This window comes from Choristoneura fumiferana, chromosome 24 (assembly GCF_025370935.1).
Source record: "Choristoneura fumiferana chromosome 24, NRCan_CFum_1, whole genome shotgun sequence".
NCBI classification, from domain to species: domain Eukaryota; kingdom Metazoa; phylum Arthropoda; class Insecta; order Lepidoptera; family Tortricidae; genus Choristoneura; species Choristoneura fumiferana.
Genome location: NC_133495.1, coordinates 6,914,756 through 6,941,643, shown reverse-complemented (window position 1 = coordinate 6,941,643; position 26,888 = coordinate 6,914,756). Strand labels below are relative to the sequence as shown.

Here is a 26,888-nt window from a genome sequence, read left to right as displayed (position 1 = left end):
ATTTCACAAAATACTGTCTTGTTTTATTTAGCTAACTAAGCTGTTAAGCTAAGATACAATACAAGAGTATCTATAAAATTAAATAAGAGTGCCGCTTTCTTTGTAAATTACGTTTTTGATTTTGCATTTCAAATATTAGTTCGTCTTTCTTCCGTTGTCTACTTTCATTATCGTATTCAACACTCATTGACAAAGCACTATGATTATAACTTAACTTTAACAGATTTCAAAAATATGTTGGTGGTGATGAAAGAGGTGGATGAAATAATTGCTGAACCAATTTAGAGGAACTTAAATTACCCCTTTGGGAGTACTCAAGAGGACGAACTCAAGCCCCTAAGGCACAGGTTTAAACCTAGTTTAGGGGTCGAAAGCTCGACCACTTACTTAAGACCCTTTTGTACAAACTTAAGTTTATGTTACTTGTAACACTTCTTTTTGAGTACAATAAACATTATTATTATTATTATAATTTAGGTACCTTTTTAATAAAACTGACCCGTCATTTTATGATTGAAATTCGGGTTTTGTTGAAATATCGAGCTTCTCTAATATCAAGTTACGCGGAGCAAAACCCGAATTTAAATCATAAAATTTGTAATGACCGCGATAGTCTAAAACATTGTGACCCGTGATACCCCAAAAATCAGTTAAAGGGGCTAAGTGGCAGAATGTTATGTATAACATGTATACATGCCTTATTCCATTGACAACAAAAAAATTGGTTGCTAAGCAACCTAGTATGACAACAGCGCCGACATGACATCAGCCGCTGTTGCTAAAACAGAAAACAAATAATTTGAAAACCTACAAAAGCTCTAAAATGAAGGCCACAGTCAAGACGATATTATTCGACGTGTCAAAGAACGAAATATTCAAGATAACCGAAAACTACAAGCTCCTGCACCGAAAGCTGAAATCCACATGGAAAGTGTTGATGTAAGTATATTTATTTTATCAGATAAAGCCCAATTTCATTAAAAATCCCTTTATACTGCCCTCTCATTCTGAGAAGAGGCCTGTGCCCAGCAGTGGGACGTATATAGGCTGGGATGATGATGATAAAAACCCAATTTGACCTGCGTGAAACATCTAAATCAACTTCAAATATCCAACAGTGCTCGATAAAAAAGCGTCGGTTCCAAGAGCGCTGTCGCGTAAACTCAAAATACATGTATAGTAACTTTTATAGTTGTTGTTGTTGTTTCTTTAAAAAAATATGGCTCTGTCCATCGGAGGACAATTTTGCCAGTGTCTAGTAGTTTTTGCCGTTGTACGGTAAAAAAATTCTAGAAAACGAAATATGAGAGGTAATGGTGGATGAACGATGACAGCGCGAATCAAACTTTTATAGTTATTAGTTTATTTTATTTTATTTCTAATAAACATTACATCTATCATTACAGTTACCCAATACGATAGAGTAGCAAGCTCCTTATACATTTAAAGTATATACCTAATTTACATTTTATACGTACTTACTATTAATAACATAAAACAAATAAAGTTACTTTGTAAAATTTATTAAAGTTAATTTGTATTATTTGAATGGAGTTATACTTAACTGACATTGCAAATTTTCATTTTGTATCGAAACAGTTCTTAGTCGTGACACTAGACTAGGAATTCAGACTCTAGGAACTCAGAAATGGCACGCGTTTTTAACCAGCAATGCATAACCCCAAAGAGTTATTCCAACGGCTTTCCTATACGATCTAGCTAGGCAGATATAGACATAATCTAGGTTACGCTACGTACGACCTAGGAAATCTAGATTTTCTGTAGTTTCGACTAGCACTACCAGTATGTCAGAAGTACTAAGAGGTTATTTCAGGCTTAAAGATGGTCTAGGATGCCTAAGTGTTTGTAAATAGTTCAAATCTAGAACTATTCGGCACCCTTATGACTAAGACGGCAGCGTACGTAGGAGCTAAACTGCGCAAAAGTCTAGACTTGTTGTATGTCCTTGACCAAAAGTACTAGCGGCACAGCACTTGCGGGAAGGTCTCCCGTAGCGACAGACGTCTAGACCTTGCCTTGCGTGAAGTAGGCGTGAAGTGACGAAGTTTTTTTTTTCTCGCAGATGCTTACTTTTTTATGATTTGTGAAAATGCGATTCCCCAAGAAGGATTCCCCTTATAGATTTTGTAAGGTAATACTGAAGTATGACGTTACGTCACTTGTTGGAACACAATTAGCTGTTCGTTACAAAAATCAAGTACTAAAAAAAGTACTTGTAGTGTTACTAAAATAAAATGGTTTTAATAGAACTGTATCTTCAAATAGTGTCGTCAAATACCTACTCTATAGCAATTATCTATTCTGTGTCTATAACGAAAGTGTATAGCGGTAAATAAACGTTTTAAAAATAATACCTGTACCCTTAGTGTAAGTTTTCGGTTACAAAATACGTCTCGATCGCGTTCGCGTTAAAATCTCAATTTGTATGGAAACACGAACATCGCAAACGTTCCGCTAGAGGCGCTGTTCGTGTTTGCATACAAATTGAGATTTTAACGCGAACGCGATCGAGACGTATTTTGTAACCGAAAACTTACTCTAAGGGTGCTCGTATGAACCGTCAGCACCAGAAAGGACGAGCGGTTATAATGCTCAAAATTATCTACACACGACTCTACTATTTGTTAGTTCTTTACCTCAAAAATATAAATTTCTTGTAACGATTCACCGAATCACTATCGTTTATTTTTTTTGTCAAATTAATTAGTCTCCCAGGCAAACATTGGTCGCGGCGAAATGCGTCTAGGGTAAAATACTACACGAAAAATGAGATGCTACAAATTAATTACTTATACTACTGTAAAAAGCTTCGCAAAAAATTGCGTCAAGTACAAGGTTTTATTTAAATTTCGATAGTTTGAGGTGAAATGCGATTCGGTGAATCGCTAAAAGGAATTTATGCTTTGGAGGTAAAGAACTAACAAATGAACTCTACTGCCATGGCAATTAGAGTGTTTAGATCATTTTCATTCACTTCTGCTGCAGATTGTACCTATGTAATTGCTTATATACCTAGCGCCATCCACGAAGACGCGTGATTTTTATTCAAATTAGACATTAATGACATTGTAATAAGAACCACGGCACGCGTCATCGTGAATGACTCTACCTATAGCAATAATTAAATATCTCATCTCACTAATATTATAAATGCAAAAGTTTGTAAGTCTGTTTGTTTGTTTCTTTATTTGTTTGTTACTTTATCACGTCTAACTGAACCGATTCAGATGAAATTCGGTATCCAGATAGTTTAGGTCCCTGAGAAGGACACAGGATAGTTTGTATCCCGGAAAATTGCATAGTTTCCGCAGGATAGCGATAAACGAATTGTGCGCGGACGGAGTCGCGGGCAACGGCTAGTATTAACTAAATTAGAAAAGTTGATAAACTGATAAACATTCGACCCATTGTCAATTTGTCCTTTTAAAATTCAATATCTCGATAAAGGCTGAACTGATTATAATGAAATTTAGCAAAGAACTATTTCAATGAAACTAGGTGTCGATAAATCTTAAATAATAAAGATTATTAACTAAGTACTTAAGATACACTTTATTGCTATTTTTGGCTTATAATAAACAACTTAATTTTTTTTATAAAATAATTGGGAGCTATGACTATGTAACTATGATACACCCCTCTTTTTCGTTAAGGGTTAAAATAATCAGAATAAAGGAATAAGACATTTAAAATTATTTACATTTATTTTATCTTACATGTTTCTCGTTCTACTCGTACGTTTACGTGTTTGTCAACAAAAAAACAGAAAAGTGCAATTTGCAAGTGCAAGTCGGTGCTACGTTAGTTCTAGGTACCTCTTACCAAAATTTCAGAAACCGCGAGGAGCTCTCCCCAAACATTCTGCAAGACGTGAAAATCCTAGTGGTACCAGGGCCGCAGAACGTGTTCACGGACGACGAGCTAGCGTGCCTGAAGAGTGTGGTCGAGCGAGGCGACTCCGTCCTTGTCGCGATGACCGACGGCGGGGAGGAGCGGATGAATACGAATATTAACTTCTTTTTGGAAGAATATGGGATTGTGGTTAATAACGGTACGTTATCTTTTAGGTTCCTTCGTGGTTTCTAGCCCGGCCTCGCACCTCCGAGGTTTTAGAAATTTTATGTACTAAATTACATTTGAAAATTTAACCATGTCCCTAAAGGAAACCTGACCGTGAACAAAAACATCGCGAGGAAACCTGCACACACCTGCCAATAAATTCAATTGTGTGTGTGAAGTCCTCGATCCGCATTGGGCCAGCGTGGGAAATACGACCCGATCGCTCTCGTACATAGAGGTGGCCTGTGCCATGCAGTATGTGGGACGTATTATATCCTGAGATGACATGATTTTTAGCCTGCATCTCCGCTACAGCTGTATGTTTCAGCGGTGAAGCAGTTCATTGATATAGATCCGCAAAGTAACGTTATTATCTACTAGATACCTTCTCATAAACGTCAAACTTTTCGAACTCCTACATTACCTGCTGCTGACAACATAATCCTGCTTGAATTTAACCCCAACTAATCATGTTAATTAAATACATAATATGTTCAATTATTTCATGACAGTGACGAATGCAATTTTTTTAATTAATACTAGCTTAGCTACTCCGCCCTCGTAAGTATGAAAAATAGTTCACGTCCTATCTCAGTCGTACGGAATATAATACACAAAAAAAAATCATAAAAATCGGTCAAGCTGTTTCGAACGAATGGGCACAAACATTTTTGACCCGATAATTTTATATATGTATTAGGTTAGAAGATAGATAGGTATTGAAGTACAGACATAATACTTTTAACATTGTACCTAATTCATTGTCATTATCTCCTGGTGACCCAGATTGCGTGGTGCGTGCTAAATACCACAAGTTCTACCATCCGAAGGAGTGTCACATCTCAAACGGTATCCTCAACCGAGCAGTCACAAAGCAGATAATGAAGATGCCTAACTACGCTAGCGAGTCGGACGACTACTTGTAAGTTATGCGCTCCTGGTACTGATGCTGTGAAGACGCATCTTATTCTTAGAAAATAGAAAACTAAGAAAAATTCTGCGTTGTTTCTGATTCGCCCTTCCGAAAGTAATTAACTACCTAATCTAATGTTTGGTAATGTTCATGTCCCTTTCCCGTTGACTAATTGATTGGAAATTGGGCACGTACTCGTTACACCTTTAGTTTCGATGACAACACAATTTATATGTCGCCAATATTTGAATATCAAGATGGCTGTCACTACAACTTGTACTTGTACTAAGTATTACTTATTCTGTGCTACAACTACAAAATGGCGAATTTAATATTTCTTCACACCTACTTGAAATAGTTGTGTCTTAAGAGACACACGACAGACAGATGACAAACGAGAGTCTATTAGAAGCCCGAAATCGAAGACTGAGTTGCAACCAAGGTAGCCTGCATGTTACGACACTGTTTACGAGCAAGTGTGATTAAAATGAGTTTTACTAATGTACCTACTTAATTATAGAGTTAAAATTAACTTACGAGTTATACTTAACAAACAAACGCACAAAGAAAAATGTAGTCGTTTCTGCGCTCCCAGTATAACAAATCCCATGTACCAGGGAAGAACCAGCGACCCCCAACTTCGTGTACCCGTACGGGGCCACGCTGACGGTGAAGCGGCCCGCAGCGGCCATCTTGTCCAGTAGCGACGTCTGCTACCCTGTGAAGAGGCCGGTTGCTGCGTTGTACACCTCGGAAAAGAGCGGAGGCAAGTTATATTTGGGGCTCGTAAAATAATGGTAACTATTTCATGTCAATTCAACACACGTCCGATCCGATCCAAAGTGAATCAAAGTTCTACAGGTGTTGCAGGAATATTCCTAAAGTCGAAAGAGGGTTAGATTAGATGGTCTTTTCTAAAGATTAGGTATAGGTATACGTACAGCCACCAGCACCAATACCTGACACAACAAACAAAGTGTGCGTAAATATATACGACTCTACTTCTAGGGATGATAGAACGTGTCAGATATTTTTGCGCGCTCCGCTGTGGCAGATATTAATGGAGTTGACTGTATGTAGCACATGAAACCCTTAACTTAACCCTTAATAAGGCGCCATTTACTGGAGCATACTACAACGGAATGAAAAGCAGCTATCAAATACATACCCGACAAAGAATATTTTTAAAGCTAGTCATATTTTCAATAATTACAATAGAAATTGTGACGTATTTTGAAGATAACAAGGTTCAGTTTCCAACTCAATGCAAGTGGTCGCTAAATTACCTCTACCTTATTAAGGGTTAAGTAATCTTAAATGACTAGGCTCTCGTCCCAAATACATCACGTCACGTGTTAGTTATTTAATTTAAATATTAAATTTTAATCACACTATTACATATTAAATGATATTGTAACGGATAATTCACGTCTTAAACCGGTTTAAGATGTGAGTTATCCGTTACAATAATATCATTTAATATGAGTGAGTCTCACGGTAGTTTCATGTCCACACTATTACAGTTATTATTACATTTTGATAGAATATCAAAAATCAATTCACTTCTTGAATGTATAGAGTCTATTCTACAGCCTCCTGAGTCCTGACATTTTTTAGCAAACTTAGTGCTTAAGACCTAGACGACCTGCTTGACCTGCTTTGTTATTTTGGATATTATTTCAAAATTCTTAGAATTCTTTATTCAATCAACAATTTGTACTTTATAAAGTACATTCGGCCATTATTACTTAGTGTTAAAGTACGCGAGGACTCAGGAGGATAGAGTATAGAGTCAATAGACTAGACAACTCCATCGATACTATCCATGATCCCGCCAATAATTTCAAAGATGAATAAAACTAAAAAGACGACGTGGAAGAAATTTGACATACATAAACATAGGTAGTTAACCTAGATTAACACATGTCGCATCACAAAGTCGCAGACAGTAGCGGTTATCATTTTGAATATACGATACGGATGTCACGACTATGTTGATGATGAAATATTACATTATATGTGTGACTATTTTTAATTGTGTAATTTCCTGATTTAAAATATTATTCTATATTAGTCCGTCAGTTAGATAATGTTGGACACTTTTTTTTTCTTTTGTAAATCAACCAAAAAATGAGGAATCGCATCAAAGTTTGGAAGTAGAGCCCGTGACGTGACGTCACCCCGTTCGACACTTTTTAGCACGACACGCGGAACTTTATCTGGCTATTTATTATCTTCATCATTGTGCCAATGTTTTTGATAATTTAACTGACGAATTAATTAGATTTTTTGTACACCCATTGCTGCTTTACTTTCCGCAGGCAAACTCTTCGTGATTGGTTCCGGCCATTTTTTCGCGGACCAGTATCTGGAGTGCGAGTGCAATGACCTTATCCGGGAGCGGGTGTTCGACCACCTCGCCGGAGTTAACGACCTGCACCTCAACCCCGTCGACGTCGAGGATCCCGACGTAAGCTCCCTGCGACCGCTGCTAGCCTGGTACAATACTTGGCATTATAGAAAGGGTGACGGGTGGCCTGCAAAAAAGGAAGTTCCAGTGCTAGAGCTAGTCGAGCTAGACAGCTCCTTTTTCCCTTTATTGTCCTGGTACAATTCTTAGCGTTAAGGTGCATCAAACGGATGTAAAAACTCGACCCAGGTTACATTAAACCTTTTTCTGGAATAAATTTTACTTTATATCCCGATTTTCCCACTGGATCGGGATCAAAGTTCTGATATATCTTAAACGCTCTGTTTAGCGACATAAAATTTGGTGCATGTATTTTTTATGCACCCTTTATGAAGAGTTTATTAGATTATTTTAAATTAGTTTAGCATTTCTTTTCAAATACCGTAATATTCCAAAAAATATTCGTATGCTAACTCAGTAATTTTTAACGCTACACTTGTAATTTGTACTTGTCGGTTGCGCTTCACCGTTTTTAGAAAAAAAAAACATGCTTACTGACAGAAAAACGGCCAGTATTAAACTATCTAAATACATACCCTTAGTATGCAATCCCGCTAAGATATTGATTAGTTAGCATTCATAACTTTTAAACTGAACACAGTGAAAAAGGGCTTTAAAAAAACATAACTTGCTTTAAAATATAGTGTATTCTCCTCTCGATTCTGAACAATAGTAGATTATTGTCGTGGCTATTCCAGCACAGACTAATATAAAGCTTTCTCAAAATATATTACAACATTTAATTTTATTCCAATATTTTTTTATGATTTCCCCGCCTTTTATTCATTAAAAAAACTGTAGGTGTACTTTTCCACTGTAAGCATCACAAGCTGTTTCAGACCCAATAAAAAAGTCCGGAGTTCCGATAAAATAACTAATTTGGTTGTATACATACGCCTTGTGCCAACATTTCCACGGCCATAACTTTTTACAAAGTTTGAGACTCGACAATAATGGAATTTGTATGCGACATTATTGTTGAGCTAGCGAACCAGCAATCTTTTTTAACTTTTAACTTTTTCTGTGACCATAAATTATGCACTTCGCCTTCTGATATGTAAAGAATAATGTCAACTTTTACGCAAATTTTTGAGAAAACTACTTTCAGGTTTGAGTTATTTTAACACCTTGTATTTCGCAAAGTAACGCTTGAATCGATGAATTGTTTGTGCAGATAAACGAGTACCGCACGATCGGCGACACGATGTGGTTGTCGACGGTGCCGCTGCCGGAGCCGGCCACGGCGCCGCCGCCGCGCCTCGCGCCGCTGCACCCGCACGCGCTCTTTACGTGGCGGCTCTTCTCGCTGAACCTGGCGCGCTGTAAGTACGCCAGGCACGGCACGCTGCCGGACCGGCGCCGCTTCACCCGTTGCTTTGTTCACACGGCGACTCTTCTTGTTGAACCTAGTGCGCCGTGAGTACGTCCGGCACGGCACACTGCCGGCCCGGCCACGGCGCCGCCGCCGCTAAGTGGCGGCTCTTCTCACTGAACTTCCCACGCCGTGAGTACGTCGGGCACGGCGCACTGCCGGACCGGCGCCGCTGCACCCGCATGCCCTGTTCACGTGTCGTTTTGGCGATCATTTTAGTAGTCGCTCACGCTTAACCTGGCGCACCGTAGGTAGCCCCAGCAGGGCTACTACGAAACTCGAAACTCGAAGTTCGTATCGTAACGTCCCTCTCGCTCTCGTATTAAATAGTATAAGTGTCAGAGGGACCGCACGACACGAACTTCGAGTTTCGTAGCTCTGCTTCACGGCGTGGTTGAATGATAGAACAGATAAAAGTTGGGGGAGATATGTCCTCGTCCTCGAGTGGCGACCCCGAACCGGAAGACGAAGTGTTGGCAGGCCTCTCACTAGATGGACTGGTGGTAGAGTTGCGGGCAACTGGTGGATGCAAGTGGCGAGTTAGTGTTCATTGTAGCATTCTAGGTTAGAAGGACTTTGTTCAGCAATGGACGTCTTCCGTTTCGGTCTCGTTTTTATAAACTTACTATTACAGTGAGCTTTGTTTACAGTCCGTTTGTTAGCCTATTTTTCCCGCATAAATCGTACCTATATGTATGAATGGGACAGATAAATCACATCGGCTATTTCATCGTAAAATTAAAATAGTTTATTGGACGCTCGCCTCATTCCGCGACGCGAATGTTGATTGTTTCTTTGTGTTTCAGTGCCTGAAGTACTAGGGCTCTATGACGCGTTAGGAGTTAAGCACGAACCGTTACGGCTCATAGCTCCACAGTTCGAGACACCATTCCCGCCGTTACAACTAGCGGTAAATAGATGAACATTAGTTTTAATAATAAAAGATTTCTTAAACTTTGAGATGTTAAATAAACTCTACTTCAATTTATTTACAAACGAAAATGCGAAAAGTAACCATTGAATTCCTTGTTTAGCTCTCATGATGCAAAATATGATAAATAATAAAAATATCTTATAAATACGATGATACTCGTAGAAACTTTCGTAGAAAGTATGAATGAAACGTTGCCCAGGAGAATGAATGAAACGCTTGTTGGAGATAGAAAGTTCCGATTAAGACTAGCACCTATTATTTACCTATAAACGTAAATTGACAAGTACAACGTTAAACTATTAATGATGTAAAATTTTACCGAACTCATGAAAGCAACGTGGCATGAACTTTCAACATTCATTAAAAACCAATTAGAGATTTTTTCCAGCAACTGAGCCTCATTAAACAGTCTTGTTCGGAAAATGATAAAAGCATTAGGTACCGCGGGTTTCTAATTTTCGCACTCTATGAAGTACTAGGGCAACATAACCGAGCTAGCGGTTTCTGCAGGTGTTTCCTCCTACGTTCCGCGAGCCGCCGCCGCCTCCACTGGAGCTGTTCGATCTGGACGAGGCGCTGAGCTCCGAGCGAGCGCAGCTGGCCCGGCTCGCCAACAAATGTCTGCAGCCGCCCACCGCGAGGATGGGACAAGGTTCGTCTAAAATAGCTGTCGTAGACTAGGGACCACTAAATCTTGTCAGCATGGAATGGCGAATTGGCATATTTATATTTTAGCAATGTACGTACCCTGATTCGAAAACCATTTCGAGGGATACACTTCTGTCCCATTCTGATCCAAAAATACGTAAGGGTTACGAAAATATAGCCAAAAATGTGTTTGACCTTTGTTTGACCTTTAAAGGATGAATCCCTTGTGATAAGTGCACCTTCAGTAAACAGTTTTGAAAATAGGTAGACTATACAAACACAAAAAAAAACTAAGAACAGTAGTGCAGTGATATACTTACACGCATCAGCTCTAAGAGCTGTCAGTGTATTATTTCAATAATAATAATAAAATTAATGAAAGAAAAGTGACAGCATGGATTTTATTATTACAGATATTGAATTCGATTAATTCGGAATCTGTAATTTTTGTCTTTTATCTTCTTTTATTTACCAGACTGGGCAAATCATGAAAAGCCTGGCCAAGTCTTAGGCAAATAATATCACATACTAGCTGCTGCCCCCAACTCCGTCAGCGAAAACTTCTTTTATCGCGCGGCAACTAATTATGTAATTTTCCGGGATAAAAACAACTATCCTATGTCCTTCCCTGGGTCTCAAATTATCTCCATACCTAATTTCATCTAAATCGTTTCAGCAGTTTAATATTAATAGAGAGGTCAAATAGAAAATCAAACAGTTTACTTTCGCGCATTAGGAATCTGGTTTTCTGGTTTCTTTCTTCTTTGGTGTTGTACGCCACCAACAAACTCATCTAATGTCGGAGTACTAGGAACACATACATGATCGTAATGCGATGCGCGTAGCTCAGTTAAAAGAGAAAGGTATGTGTGCAAAAATGCATAACATTTGCACTTCCTAACACAGACCCCGCAAGTTAACAGAAAATTTACAACATTGGATTATACTTCGAAAGCAAACTCTACTCGGGATTTCAATCATTGATCCATTCCTGGTAGAGACACTCGTTGACTTGGTACAAAGAAAAGACACTTTGTTGACTTAGATACAAAGAAAAATTGTTAATAATTACTGGATAGATTGAATAAAATTAAGGTATTATTGTATTTCTTATTCTTAATTTGTTTTTCCTCGTACTCTTCCTCAAACACAAAAAAACGATGTCTTGCTAATCGCTAAGATTTTCGTTTCATTTGTTACAAAAAAATCTTGGTCAAACGGTTTTAAAGGATCCTTACTATCTAGTCAATATTTACTACTCATCATCATTGATTCCAGACTATTGCGTTTATCGTAGCTATATGCAAGTTTTCTGGCGAGATTTTCCTTCGTCGTTAGGCTCGTGGTAAATTTCAAATTAAACGGATATCAATTTCGAAAAACTCAAAGGTGCGAGTCCGGTTTGAAGTTTTGAACCCACGATCCTCTGCTCGAGAGGCCATAGTTCAAACCACTAGGCCACAACGGCTCATCATTAACTACTATCAAAGTCTTTGCCCGCAGGTGACGGCAGCCACATGGACAGCGAGCTGGAGTACTTGGTCCGCGAGTGCGGGCGCGCGGTGCGGATTGCGCGCGCGCCGCCAGACGCGCCGCCCGCGCGCGTCATACTGCAGCAGCTCGCCGCGCAGCTCGCCACGTATAAGAAACTCGCTGTCAAAGACTAGGCCCGTGTTCGTACTATGCGCTACCACTACCACGGCGCGACTGACGTGCGCTGGGCTTGGAAACTCATCATCAAGATTGGTTTTTGGAGTCTTTTTGAATTTTTTATTTCAACTCCAAATTTTGTTACTTTTACGGTCATCCCGTAAAATCCATGTCGAAAATACAAACTGAAACATAGATGCACAGAAAAACCAGAAAAAGAGACCAGTGCTGGGAATCGAACCCAGGTCCTCCGTTTGTCGCATTCCGTGTGTCGCTCTCGCACAGTGCCTTATCAAAAAACCTAACTTTGATTTGGTTTAGAAATGTAAGCTATTTGAATAAAGTTTATTTCCTTTTTTATAAGCACATTTTATTTCCATGTTTATAGCCTGGTTTTGAATAAAATATTTTTTATTTTATTACAATATAATTCATACTGGAAAGACCACTGGAACTGAGTAATGAAAATCTACTTAACTGAATTCATATAAAAACCAATCAAACGCACCAAGTTGGTGGAAATTAATCGTAAGTAAAGTTATCGGTCAATTTAATTTAAATTCGTTAATCCCATAAAATCAAATCCGACTTTGTTTCTAGTTTTTCTCCAGTATCCGAGCGATGAAGCCTCTGCTTCTTTTTCTGATAATATATCATTTACACATTGTCCACTCCCACGAAGATGAGAAGGACTCACTGTTATTCAAAACGTACCCTAAAAAGGTACACCAGGGTCAGATGCTTAACGCGAAAATGATAAACTCGGCGAGGTTTATAAAGACGATAAAGCCTATGCTGAAATCAAAGAAACCAGGAAAGATGGACCACTCGTATACCGTGTTCCCGAAAGTGTCGACAATAATACCCGACAGCCCTTACTTCCCGATCGATTTTGACTTCTTCCATAAGCACAGGGAAAGGAAATTGTTACCTAGGAACAAAAGGTCTGCTCCTGCTAACCCGAACAGCCCTGTGCCAGCTAAAGTAGCTAAAGTGGAAACACCTAAATCAGCAGTTAAACCAGCTGAAAACAAACCAAAAGATAATAAATCGAAAGATAATAAACAGAAAGACAGCAACCCGAAAGATAATAAACCAAATGAGAGTAAACCTCATAATAATAAAATAAACAAAGCCAAGCCGGCTGCTGCACCCAAGAAGGGTATTTTAAAACAAGGAAATAAACCAGCACCAAGTTCTGCCAAAGTTGCAAAACCCGCTGGCAAAGTCGCTAAGCCTGTCTCGAAAGGTGTTAAAAGAAGGAAATCTAGAAGAGGAGTTCTGCCCAAAACTGGCAAACTAAACGGTAAACCTAATAAAGGCGGCGTTCCTCGAAAAGTAGGTCGCCAAGGAAAAAAACCAAAAGTACTGCCTCTCAGGAATGGAACTAACATTAAAAATCAAGGTAAAGGCCGAAAACGCAAATTACACAAGCTTCAGAAAAACAGAAAACGGTCCAGAAAGAACTCAGCCAAGGTTACTAAGCATGGAGTACCCCAAAAAGGTAATAAGATAACGTTTTGATTAAATAAACGATGTGAATTAAGTAAATGTTGTTATTATTTGATGACGTGTGTGTTGTGATTCTCGTGACTTTTGAACTATTTTTTTATGGAAAAGGACAAAACTGTGCAAAATGTGCAACGAACTACGATGCACAGTATAGTCTTAGAACACCACCAAGAAAATTACTTGGAAAACAGGACAGGGGAACGGCTGCACCCCAGAATTTAGAATTTTACGAGTACGAGTGTACCTATATAGCAATAACTAGGTCAGCTTACTATACAATTCACGAATGCGAACATTTTCACATTAAAAAATAGTAATAAATAACTGATCACTTCGATAGGAAAACGTACATGACAGTACACTCAATTACTATTATTTACCCTTTTTGCTGTGAGTTGCACGCATCATGATTTGCAAAAACTATGCTTTCATCGTTAGATTCTTGGTTCGCGGTCAGAATTACTTAAATCGGTCTGTAATCTGTATATTGAAATTGTGTGTAATATCAAATGTAACTCTCCAATCCCTGCATTAGATATATACAATAGATAGATATTGATCGCGCCAAGAGTTCGACCACATTATTGCTTTAGAACAAATAAGACACAATTCTTAAATAAACTATGCATTCATATTTGTGTTTTACAAAAATGTGTCAGATTAGTTCAGTGCAGTGTGTTCAGGCAATATTTAGTTTAGTTGCCTTCAGAATAGAAGCGGCTTAAACCAAATTAGGAACGCGACCGATATGATGCCAAACCATTACCGTATTAATTTCCGTGGAGCCACTTCTCTTCTGATGTCTTCTGCATAATGAAGACCTATGTTAACTCCCTTGGTACTAGTCGCAGGGCGGCGGCTGATCGCGGCGCGGGACGGAACAGCGGAGGAGTATCCCTACATGGTTTCCATCCAGAAAGATGACGAGCACTGGTGCTCTGGAGCCTTGCTCAATAGAAGACTCATTGCCAGCACCGCTAACTGCTTCTGGAAGTGAGTACAGGTGAAATCTCATATAATTATATTCTGTATGGGATTTAGGCCGAGGCCACACTACGGCTAAACCGCCGCGGTTTTTAAACGCGTGACTTTTTTAACAAGTAAACTTAAAACCGCCAGTGCGGCCGCTTGCATTAGTTTACTTGATTCACAAAGACACGCGGTTAAAAACCGCGGCGGTTTAGCCGTAGTGCGGCCTGGGCCTTAGACAGCGATTTCCTATAATCAGTCACTTCCCACTCAGGCAGATCATGACCAAATTTTCATTGCTTTCTTTTTTAATATTTTTTTTAATCAGAGCGGGGGTTAATGAGCCCCGGATATTTCAACGCAGTTTCATATATGGCGGCGGGTAGGCTGAATAAATTAAAAAAATGTGGGTAGACTGATCTCAACATTAAAATATACCCGTTTTCTGAGTACCCGTGATGACGCATGCAACTGTGTCGATAAATCAGGAGTTCATGTATCAAGGTCGGATCCTTGTATCATTTGTATGAGTTTATTGATAGATAGTTGATTCATTCAGATTTTGCCTTGCGGAGGTATATATATTGACATGGACTACACGCTTGCCTTGCGTCTTTAAGCAATAATATTTAAGTAAAGTAAAGTAGAGTTGCGTCTTGCAGTTACTTCACACATATATGACACAAGCGTGCGAGCTATGTAAGTCAGCAGCAGAAGTAGACGAGCAGTAGCGGTGTTCAAAATAATCTAAGCACTACTCTATTCACACGCACCATTAAAATATACCCAATCCGCAACTGGGCCCGCGTGGGAACTATGGCCCAAGCCCTCTTGTTCTTAGAGGAGGCTTGTGCCCAGCAGTGGGACGTATATAGGCTGGGATGGACTACTTTATTATCTTGAACCGCTTGACAGCACTCGATCTCAAACGCCAAATTTTAAAAGACAGACCCAAGCCCTCCTATACTTATACATACAATTCACAAGGCCAACTCTATTGTGCACCCTGCGATAGAGTTTTCAAGACTAAGTTCGGTCTAGCGAGCCATATAGAGCGCACGCTAGAAAATAAGTGTTTTTTTCTTTGTAATTTTATTATAACTGTTTTTGCAAAATTTTATACAATGGATATATTTAGTCAGGGTCGCCGTCATCGAAACCGATGTGGAGGACTATATAACCGCTCATCCACTTCTACTGCTGACTGTATTAGCACGAAAATGTGTACATACTATCTGTATTCCGGGCCTGCCTGGATCATTTAATTACAGGCACAGGCCCTTATACTACGAAGTGCAAAATTCGAACTTCTTATCCTGCCATCCCGCTGATACTAATAATATTTAATACGAGAGTGAGCGGGACGGTAGGACACAAACTTCGATTTTAGAATTTCCTAGAGCCCCCCAGTTTTTGTTCAGGTCAAAGAGAGTGACTCGCATGACGGTCCGCGCGGGATCCCGCCATCCGGATCAGGGCGGACAGGAAGCGAAGATCATGGAGGTGGTGAAACATCCCCGGTGGAGCATCCGGTCCAGCCCCGACAACGACATCGCGCTCGCCCTGCTGGACAGGATGCTCAAGTGAGGCTCTTTAGTTTTATGGATTCCTGATGGCCAAGCGTCTAAGCTTGTATGTGTCGCTCCGAGTTGTCTAGTGATTTGTATTAAAACTTAACACATTTAAGAAATGTGAATTTTTGTAGCATTTCAAATTTCAATCCACGTACCTAGCTCACAGAAACTCTGAATAATTGATCGACCGGGGGTTGCTTTTCATATATGCTTTGCTTTTTACCATGCCCACGATTTTGACCAAATTTGGCACATAGAAATTACATTATTCTATTTTAAGTGCCTAAAAGCACAAATAGCCTTCACTTTCAGTAACCAGGCGCATCGCTGGTTATCAGTGCGACTCAGTTAGATCAAATGGTCGTTAATTTTGCTTCCATTTGTTTCGGGTCCATTTATTTTGCACCCCGTTCCAATCTCGTAACAACAATAATATACAATTAACAGGTTCTCCCACGCCGTGCACTCCGTCGACCTGCCCAACAAGGCCATGATGCCGCCCTTCGACGACTTCTGGGTCACCAGTTTCGGGGCCGAGCGTGTAAGTCCATTCATCAATCCAGACAGACTAATTTCCTATACCAAGCACGATCATAGTATATCGTCCTTGCCTATACCTATTCATTGAACTTTTAACTTTGGTGCTGCCTTTGCTTGCCGATGTGTGCAATTTTAATACCACCTGATATTCAAGGGGCTATATATATTATGTTAGTGTCATATTCAAGGTAGCGGGTTCGATCCCCGTGATGGGCAAATAATTTGAATACTTAATGTTTTTGGTACTATATTTTTAAGTATACACATATTTACTCGTTTCTACATATTTATTGTATGTATCTGTTGTCTAGCACCCATTCATAGTACACTCACCAGCAGCAATATCTGACACAACAAGCGTGCATAAATATCTGAAACGACTCTATTTCTAGGGCCGGAAGGACGTGTCAGATATTTTCGCACGCTCGCTGTGGCAGATATTAATGCTGGTGACTGTACAAGCTTTGCTTAGTTTGGGGATGGTTTGGGGCTAGGTCAATTGATGTATTTTGTCCCAAGATATTATTATTATTATTAGGGGGGGGGGATTACAAAATAATCGTGATTTTCATAGTAATAAGTGTGTAAAAATTATCAAAATTGGCGTGGCGTTATTTATGGATGGCCCCCAGCGCTGAGTTTTGAAGAGATAACAGAAATATGCAATTAAAATAAAACTAAAGTACAATGTGACCTGTATCAAAAGATAATAATTGTGTAGGTATGTAATTTTCATTTAGAAAAGTGCACATTCCGGGAAAATAAACCGCTAGAAAAATTACTTCTTCCTAAAAAAGATATACTTACTTAACAACTAAGTTTGCACTAGGATCATGCTTGTGGTTTGGCGAGTATTGTTCCGTCTAGTTCACAAACTAGGTGACACACAAAAATACGAACTTGCTCGGACGTCTATCATCCCTGTCCGGGTCCGGGTGCCCCAATGTGGAGTCCGTGTTACCTTGGTTCGCAATCACAACTACAAACTGTCCCCAAAGGGGAGCACACTTTGACGAGTGACTTTGACAAATCATTTTGTATGGGGACAGTGTGCGTGTTAATTAAGCCTCGTTTTGCAGCGTGACGGTGTATACGAGCGACACGGCAACCGGCTACAGATATTCCACGCTCGTCTAATGAACCACGAAAAATGCAACAACATAACGCAGCGCTTCGGCGTGGCCGTCACCGAGAACTTCATCTGTCTCACTCAGTACGGGAGGCGCGCTCCGTGCACCGTGAGTTTATGTTGTCCTGGTAGCTTCCTCAGGTGGTTGGACGCGACACAGCTGGCTGAAACAAACTGGCTGGCTTTATTGAACAAACTGAATAGTGTACACACACTACCCACTGACCCACATTTTCCCTGAATATACGTATATACGTAGCTGTTTTCCACGTTTGGTTGAAGAATAGCAAGGTCCGCGTAGCACACCGATTCAATGAATTCTCTTCGCATTGATGTAAGTCTTAGAGCAACGCGGGCTTGATTGAGCTTCCTACCGCGTTGCTCTAAGATGTAAGTAAACTAACTATTTTTATCTTCATGCTTGCTCCAAAAGAGACAGCAAGTCGCGCTCCGTATACCTACTGTGAGTTTCTGTTGTCCTGGTGATTGGACGCGACTGCGTTCCGTATATTCATAGGAACAGATTTAGGTTTTAGATCTAGCCTAAGAACCCGTCACTGTCAGTCAAGCAGACGACAGATGGTCAAACTCTAAATTTTATAGGTGAATATTTTGAGATCGGGAGAATATCGGGATTAAAAGTAGCTTGTCTGCTAATTCCAGAGGTCCAATATAATTTCATCCAAATACGTACAGACGTTTTAACGTGAAATACTCAATCACACTCACACACAAGTAGGAAGGTAGTAAGATTAGTAACTATGGCATTATTTGCCAATCGGTTTGCTCGTGATCATCAACTGGCTCTAGCAATGCATTTTTAGGGTTCCGCAGCCAAAATGGCAAAAACGGGACCCTTATAGTTTCGCCATGTCTGTCTGTCTGTCAGTCTGTCCGCGGCTTTGCTCAGGGACTATCAATGCTAGAAACATAAGAAAGCTGTAATTTTGCTTTGCGCGAATATATATGTAGTCGTAAACTATGCCGACAAAATGGTATAAGAAAAAATTAAAAAAAAATGATTTTTATAGCACCTCCCACAGCACAGACGTAAAGTGGGGTGATATGTTTTTCTCGTCCAACCTTGTAGTGTGGGGTATCGTTGGATAGGTATTTTAAAACCATTAGGGGGTTGCTAAAACGATTTTTCGATTCAGTGATGTGTTTGCAAAATATTCAACTTTAAAGTGCAAATTTTCATCAAAATCGAGCGCCCCCCCCCCACCCTCTAAAATCTAAACGGGTGGGTGGAAAAATTTGAAAAATTCAAGATGGTAGTAAGTATATCAAACTTACAAGGAAAACTATAACGGTTAAGTTTTCTTGAGAATTATTAGTAGTTTAAGAGTACAAAATACGAAATCCTTAGAAAAATATTACTTAATTTTTTCGTAATGGCTACGGAACCCTATTTCGGGCGTGTCCAAGATGCTCTTGGCCGGTTTTTTTATTTTATTTCATGTCATGTTTGAGAAAAGCACTATACAAGCCTCGGCCGGAACGTGGCCTCGCATCCCTATTGGGCCTCGCTACGCTCGGTCGTCTATATCTGCTTGGCCAGTAACCCCCTACTTGCCGGCCTCTACAGTAATGTACTACTATTTCAGCGTGACACCGGTGCACCAGCAGTAAGCGACGGCATTCTCTGGGGCCTGGCATCTTGGGGCTTACGGAAATTGTGAGTTTCTCCAAAATTACACACTTACATATCACAGAATAAGTAATAGTACAAGTACATACTTAGTATTTTCATTTCACACGCGCAACGTGGTAGAGCGGGAGCTGCAAGGACTTCAGTGCTCTTAGTGTAAGTTTTCGGTCACAAAATACGTCTCGATCGCGTTCGCGTTAAAATCTCAATTTATATGGAAACACGAACAGCGCCTCTAGCGGAACGTTTGCGATGTTCGTGATTCCATACAAATTGAGAATTTAACGCGAACGCGATCGAGATGTATTTTGTAACCGAAAACTTACACTAAGGGTACAGTTTGCAAAATGTGAGTGAATATACTCAGCGGCACAAAATATGGCCCTCTGCATACAAAACTACCTAATATTGCATACATTTGCCCCGCTCAGTATAGCTCAGAAAAACTCGCACTATCGACTAGATGGCGCACTGTTGCGTGACCAAAGTAATGATTTAGCATACATTACCATGAGCATGACAGTGTTGCATAGTTTTTTCGCCGCTGTCTCAGTATAGTATTTGCCATACAGATCAAAACTATGAGATTTGACATTTCTCAAGTGGCGAATTCATACGCGATAGCCCTCATTCTGAATGTTGTCAGGTTTGATAGTCTATTTTTTTTATACCCCATCCCCTAACACAATGTAAATGGACTGATAATAAAAAGCCGTATTGCCTAATGTTTCTGACATTCGCGATCGCAATCAAATGACAGTTTTTGTATGCGAAATCTGTCATTTGATTGCCGAGCGTCAGTAACGTTAGGCAATACAACATTTAACCAATTTCATTTCAGATGTGGCACGGAGCGATACCCATCGATGTACACGTATGTCGGTTCTATCTCAAATATGAACTTTATCATCAATGCGACAAAGTACCTCATGAGTGACAGTCGGGAGGACCCCCTGTTGGACCGATTCCCGAGGCATTACTATGTGAATATCAGGTCCGGGCACACGAATTCGTCAGGCAGAAGAAATCGACCCAGTAGATCCCACAAGAATAGACAAGAGGGTGATGTAGTGCTCTTTTAGCCCTCTGTCGTCGCAATAAGAAGACTATCTGTATTTCTTGATCATCAGTGAACTGACAACATCGTAGATATTAATCATGTTAAAAATGCACCGTACTTACTTTGTTATCATCAAATTCGCTTCAGAAAGAAATAAAACAATACATTATATATATGAGCATATTTAATATTTTCTCTTCAAAATTGTAAAACTCACATTTTGAAATTGCAAAAATTATAACTAAATTCTCATTTCGTAATTAGTAACAATCGCCTTTTTGTATTTTTCACCATTTTGTATTTTTTCTCTCGAACCAATAATAAGTAATAATCGTAAACCATTTATACATCTCTAATAATAATATATATTAATGTCTAACAAATTCATTTTCTCAACGCTGCGTCGTCCCTTTCGTTTTTACCTTCCCAATATCAACTTCACTTAATATTTGTAATCAACTTTTTATAATATTCTAAACATACTTTTTACAATTTCTCCATATACACAGTGACTACAGCTTCTTTATCGCACCAAATGATGTATCATAAAAAAATATTGGAATGATATTTAACAAAAATTAAACCTTACAAAACTATCTTAACTTATGAACAAGTAAATACCGAATCAGCAATTCCATATCCATAGGTATACACAAATTAAATACAGAAAACTTTTCGAATCTTTGGCAATTTTATATTCAAAAGTGAATTTACAATTTCTATTTTAAACTGGCATGAAAGCGTTTATCCTATTGAGAAAATGGCAATAATGTAAACATAGGTACCGCAGAGTACGACAGTTAACAGTAGAAATTAAACGGGGGCGCTTCTTTTCGCGTAACGAACAGTTTTGACATAAAATGCGTGAACATGGCAATACTTTTGTATGTTAAATATTAATTCCTCTCTTTCATTTTCAACTCTTTATTGTCGTACTCTAGTTGTAAAATTTATTAGTATGCTGCAATATATTCTTGATCGATATCACGACACGAAATAAGTTGTTGCTGAGCGATAATATCTACATTCATTTCAAAGTATTAAATCTGAAGATTATCATTGCAAAGTCCTACAGAAAACACAACAGAAAACTAAAATCCTAAGCTAAAATCAGATAAAGTAGAAATTATATTGTAAAACTCAGTGCTACTAAATGTAGGTTAGGTTAGGTTTTTACCCTATCAGGCACCCCATCTGATTTAGGGTTATTTTAATAAGTTTTTGCTAAAATACCTTGAACGTTATAAACTTATAATACGAGTATGTAATACGATCCATGCCTCTTTGTCAAACATCACATAATAAGCAATACAATATTCCGATTGGGTAAGAGCATACATCAACATACAACGAAAAGATAAAGCCTGTGTGAGCTACGAGTTTCTTTATCGATCAAAAATATTGCAGCTATAAAATCATTTCGCAACTCAAGAAGCGTGTATATTGTGAACTATGCTATATTTTATCCTGTTCGAAAATTATTTAATAAGTTATTTATTAGTTATAAGATCGTCTGAACTGGCCGGGAAAATAAAACGGTTATCAACTAAACGAACTTCTTACAGTAAAAGAGTAGCGAACTTCAAAAGGACTTAACTTCCACTTCACAAAAATTGCAAATTTCAAAGGTAGTGAAAGTCTAAATTTTATTTGCTTACGAAGAAACTTAAGGCCTTTTGAATTCGCACCTCAATAACATTATGAGGTATTCGAAATTTCTTTACAACAGAAGTTTAGGCCAAAAATAGAAACTTTCAATGGGATATACAGGATTGAAAACACTTTTTATTCGTTAACAGTAAGTGAAATCTTATAGTAATCCAAGCAGTAACTAACATTATACCTACCTATAGTACTTGGCCATAAAATCTATGGTAACAAATAGATTTACACGTGAACATTGACGTTGTACTGAGCAAAGCGAATGAAATTAAAAACACTCTTATATCTACGACGACGCGAGACGCGCTTGGAAATAAAAAAGAGATAGAAAGTATGGATGGAGCCGATTAGAAAAACTTTAATCAGTTTTTTCGATTGCCAACTTGGCAAGTTAACTTGAATTTGAGAAGCATCAAAATCATTATACGAGGATAAGTAAGAATACATATATTAGGTACTCATAAATACAACTAGACCACTATTCGTATAATACAAAACAACAAATAAATTCGTGCTTCTTACATCTAGAATGCCACTTTAAAACCTAATATTAGACTCTGTTATAGGTAGGTAGTTTACCGTGTCAGGTGTAAGTTTAGTGTCTCGAACTCCGAAGATGAGAAATGATAATTATAGTTTGGCCTGCAGTTATAGGCCACTCCTATTATGCTTTTTAGTGACGGATAAAATACCGTCAAAGAGAGGACTGAGCTGTCCATATAATTTTGAACCCTAACCGTAGGTACGCCGCACCAGGCAAGATACCGAATTTTAACCTATGTCTAAAATCTCCCTGATTTTTTTTCTTACATCTAAATATACACAAAAATAATTTTGTACTCTTCCAACGAGCGAATTCTCAAATGGCAATACTTTGTGTGTGTGTTGTTTTTTTTTAAAGTTTAATATGGCAGCTTTATCCGAGAGCCTACCTAGAATTTGTGGTATTTTCCATGTCGCAAATGGCTAAATTGTAAGTACTAAGACAGTTTTTGTATTTAAAACAACAGTTCAAATACTTTGACTAACCAACCAGTCAGGAAAATAGAAAGACCTTTTACCTAGTTTTGTAGTTCGATTGTAGCCAGTAAATGAATGAACATTTAATTGATCAAATCACGATGTTTATGTAGGTATACGATCAAGTTTTCATACAATAATAGTATGAAACATCCCACAAGTCTACCGTTCGATTTGGTAGCATTGCCAAATATTTAGAAGCACACAAAGCAAACTTACTTTTTTGTTAAATATTTAACATTGCTACCAATTTTCGAGAATTTCGATACTCAAAATAATTCTATTGTGCTAGCTTACATGGAATGCAATGTATATCCTATTGATGAATAAAACCGTAATACTGTAACAAATATAACAATTAGTGATGAACATTATTTCGATTAGTATGCTAAAGAAAATATGCTTTCTTTGCCTATTAAAAAACTGACATAGTTTGAGGCAATCAGCTACGTTACTGAGTGAACATAACTGGAAAACTAGACAATAATCTTTAAGCTGAATACACCTAGTGTTGTACCTTTAAAAGCATGCGATTCCAAAATCAATAATCACATTTTCAACAAAGCAGTTTCACTCGAAAGCGCCTAAAATATTTCACCGTCGCTTAGACCAAAAAATTGACTCGAACAACGTCGTCAATATCATTTCCATGTCAAATTTAACCACAATTTGTACTAGCACAGTTATTTTTTCGCAACTGCACGAGGTAGTCTTTTAGAAGTATCCAAATTTGAAACCAAATAGGTTGGCTAAGGATTTGGCGGAGTCCTAGGGTTGATTTAGCAGTAGTGCCTCGAGCTCGTCGGCCGAGCGTAGCAGGAAAGCAGCAGACTCGCGGTAGCCTGTGATGAGCTGCCTGACGGCGCCCACTTCGGCTCCGGACAGTTTATGAGACAGCATGGTCTTGGACTGGGCCGAGGTGGTACCAGGGAGTGATGACACAGTGGAGGTAGCGTGGAGCGCAGTCGAAGTTGCCGTGTTCTTGAGCGATAAATCTGTTGGCGCTGAAGAAAGAATACGTCAATGTTATGGTACGACAAGTATTAGACGAGTATGTAACCCTAGTGATAAAAGGTCAAACAGATAAGGGTAATTTAAACGCACATCAAAAGTCCTTTTTTAAAAAAAAAACCGAATTCACATCAAAACTACTGATTGCACAGAAAAAAAATACTCCACTCAAAATATTACGTAATAAACTGCAAATTATTATTCGTGGCGTACCGCTATTTATCTTAAAGTAAAGCATTTTTATTATTGCACAGCTAATAATGACTAAAGCACATCATAATTGTAACTCTTTTTTTTTAATATAGCTTCTATTTTTGTACATCAAATATATAATTACCTATCAATTTATTTTCAGCATGTATATAATTTTTTCATAACCATAAGTAGGGGCCAAATAATTTCCTAAATAAATAAGGTTCTGGCGCTTCGCTCGCGCGTTGTGGTCGCAATTGTACCTAATGCTCCTCGCTCCGCTCGTCGTCGTACCTAATTTTCCGGTGCCAAATTGACAGTAAAAGTTATTTTGCTATGAGAATGAGTATCATCTACGAACGCTCTAGTTAATTTGCTGTGGAGTCAGTATTTTTGATGTGATTGTAGTATTTTTGTATAGTTTGTGTTGATGTATATTTTCGAAATATCTGCAGTACTAGTTTTGCCAAACATTTAGTTTATTTGTATTGAAATAATTGAATTGGTGTACAAAGGTATGTATATAAACGACGAGAATAAATTTGATCGGCAATTATTTATTTGATGTGTAATTAATAATATTCCAACAGATAAGTTTCCCACGTGACTACAGGCACAGGGTTCCGTTTAATTAAAGGTGTCACGCCACAAGATGTTCCTATTTAAAAGGCCTAAAATAGTAAATAAGAGTGCACTCACCGGAGAGACTAGTTGGGAATGTGTGCGTGTGCGCAGCCATAGCTGACAGCAATGCGCTCTGATAAGCCGCCATTGCTGCGTTCACTCCTACACCTGTAATAGTTGAATAGATGTTTATTTTAGACTAATTTAAGTCTCTTGGAAAATCATAAAAACGTGGGTGAAACTATTGTTAAGGTTCTGTACCTCAAAAATTAAAAGAAGACTGTATTCATGTGCAAAATTGCATTTAAAATTTACCACGAAGTTTAGGGTGAAGGAAAACATCTTGAGGAAACCTGCACAAACATGCGAAGTAATTTAGGTGTGTATAGTTCCTTATCGGCACTGGGAGTGAGAACTACGGCCGAAGCCGTCCCAATTCAGAGAAAAGGCATTCGCCCAGCAATAGGACGTATATAGACCGCAATTACACACTATCCTTCGTGTTGTCTAACCTACTAATATTATAAATGCGAAAGTTTGTGGGTACATGTGTGTGTGTGTGTGTGTGTGTGTGTGTGTGTGTGTGCGTGTGTGTGTGTGTGTGTGTGTGTGTGTGTGTGTGTGTGTGTGTGTGTGTGTGTGTGTGTGAAAAAACAGCTGGACGGATTTGGATGACATTTATTTGGTTTGGTTTGGTTTGGTTGTAGATAGCTGGACATCCGGAATAACATATAGGCGACTTTTTATCCCGATATTCCCACGGAATCAAATAAAAGTCAGAAGTCAGTCAGTCAGAATGAAAGTCAATATAATTTACTCGAAGCCACGGGTAAACCCTAGTTTGTAATAATATTGTTCTGTCTTGTGTTGTTGTGAATAAATGTAAGTATTTTCTCTCTTTCTTTCATTTTTGATGATTTACCTGACGGAGGCAGCGCCGACAGCGTGGACAGGAGCGCGCTACTCGACAGCGCGGTGGCGGGATTCGTATTGGTGCTGCAAATCACAAGTAATATTAAGAATAAGAATAATTTATTTACTAAAATTCGGCATAGCAAAAAAATACATTATAACATAGAGTAAAACAACATTCCATAATCTTACATATTAAGTGAAAAGAAAGAAAACAAGAACAAATACATTGTAGTGCCGAAAGAAGCAAAAAAGTCCATATTCAGCGTCTTGCCACGACAAGCCGCAGCGCTAGTATGTTATTGTGTTATATTTTTTCTTTTCAAAGGAAGCTAAAAAGAGGAACGCAATCTACTAAAATATCTGATAGGTTTAGGTTATGTAGCCAGAGTTGGCAGCTAGATGGTAGCTAGCTATAAAATGGGAATTGTGGTTATTAGAATCGAGAATATGTTCCCCATTTCGAAGCATTCGAAGCGAACAAAAAACATCAAAACCGGTTCACCTAGAAAAAACTTCTAAGGTAACATAAAAAAGACAAATTGAGAAGCACTTCATTTTTCTTAACTCGATTAAAACAAAAGAAATGAAAATACTGAAAAGAGAAATGAATAATTTAGAAGTAGAAATTTTGTTATTATTTCCTCATACCTCTGACGTCCAAACGTCTGCGGCGTCCCGAAAGTAGTCGGGAATGACGGTCTGAACAGCGGCGCCGGAGACGATGCGGGACTGAAAAGGATAAACACCATAGGATAAATTAAGATGCCCTCGACTGAGAAGAATAGAAAAAGGCGACGGCCCTGCACTTAAAAATGTCTGGTTTTACCTTTCAACTTCTCAAGTAAAGGGTCTTGGGTTCGAGCGTGGGTTAAGAACTTCAGATCCCACATTAGGTATGCAACGGTTATATAAAGTACTATTGTAAAATCTTATTACATTTACTTGTTACGTTGTGTCGTGCC

The 26,888-nt window shown here is 38.7% G+C and overlaps 3 protein-coding genes across 6 annotated transcripts in view; 2 read left to right on the top strand and 1 right to left on the bottom strand.

The window, feature by feature from the left end:
* The first annotated feature begins 750 nt into the window (after positions 1 to 750).
* IFT52 (intraflagellar transport 52) lies at positions 751 to 12,336 on the top strand. Its single transcript, XM_074106678.1, has 9 exons — positions 751 to 939; positions 3,855 to 4,072; positions 4,867 to 5,002; positions 5,611 to 5,759; positions 7,315 to 7,463; positions 8,638 to 8,785; positions 9,642 to 9,745; positions 10,280 to 10,421; positions 11,921 to 12,336. The coding sequence occupies exons 1-9, from the start codon at positions 824 to 826 to the stop codon at positions 12,082 to 12,084; spliced, it is 1,326 nt and encodes a 441-aa protein (XP_073962779.1). The 5' UTR covers positions 751 to 823; the 3' UTR covers positions 12,085 to 12,336.
* Positions 12,337 to 12,473: 137 nt separating this feature from the next.
* LOC141441806 (uncharacterized) lies at positions 12,474 to 20,677 on the top strand. Its single transcript, XM_074106677.1, has 8 exons — positions 12,474 to 12,595; positions 12,668 to 13,571; positions 14,425 to 14,572; positions 15,970 to 16,131; positions 16,570 to 16,663; positions 17,742 to 17,900; positions 19,399 to 19,469; positions 20,284 to 20,677. Exons 2-8 carry the CDS (start codon positions 12,689 to 12,691, stop codon positions 20,522 to 20,524), a joined length of 1,758 nt encoding a protein of 585 aa, XP_073962778.1. The 5' UTR covers positions 12,474 to 12,595; positions 12,668 to 12,688; the 3' UTR covers positions 20,525 to 20,677.
* The window catches only part of LOC141441805 (nucleolar protein 4-like), a 155,977-nt gene continuing 149,757 nt past the window's right edge, over positions 20,669 to 26,888 (bottom strand). For all 4 annotated transcript variants that reach the window (XM_074106672.1, XM_074106676.1, XM_074106675.1 and 1 more), the window contains 4 exons: positions 26,575 to 26,655; positions 25,934 to 26,007; positions 25,087 to 25,179; positions 20,669 to 24,188 (listed from right to left, as the gene is read on the bottom strand). In XM_074106672.1, the coding sequence (XP_073962773.1) occupies positions 23,953 to 24,188; positions 25,087 to 25,179; positions 25,934 to 26,007; positions 26,575 to 26,655 (484 nt within the window). In that variant the 3' untranslated portion in view covers positions 20,669 to 23,952. The remainder of the gene's footprint in view (positions 24,189 to 25,086; positions 25,180 to 25,933; positions 26,008 to 26,574; positions 26,656 to 26,888) is intronic.

Excerpts from the sequence above, each read along its gene's own strand:
- IFT52 (XM_074106678.1), top strand. The coding sequence starts at position 824 with ATGAAGGCCACAGTCAAGACGATATTATTCGACGTGTCAAAGAACGAA. Across the intron at positions 4,073-4,866 it reads TGGGATTGTGGTTAATAACG|ATTGCGTGGTGCGTGCTAAA; the intron begins GTACGTTATCTT and ends CTGGTGACCCAG. Across the intron at positions 8,786-9,641 it reads CTCGCTGAACCTGGCGCGCT|TGCCTGAAGTACTAGGGCTC; the intron begins GTAAGTACGCCA and ends TTTGTGTTTCAG.
- LOC141441806 (XM_074106677.1), top strand. The coding sequence starts at position 12,689 with ATGAAGCCTCTGCTTCTTTTTCTGATAATATATCATTTACACATTGTC. Across the intron at positions 16,132-16,569 it reads CTGCTGGACAGGATGCTCAA|GTTCTCCCACGCCGTGCACT; the intron begins GTGAGGCTCTTT and ends TACAATTAACAG. Across the intron at positions 19,470-20,283 it reads TCTTGGGGCTTACGGAAATT|ATGTGGCACGGAGCGATACC; the intron begins GTGAGTTTCTCC and ends ATTTCATTTCAG.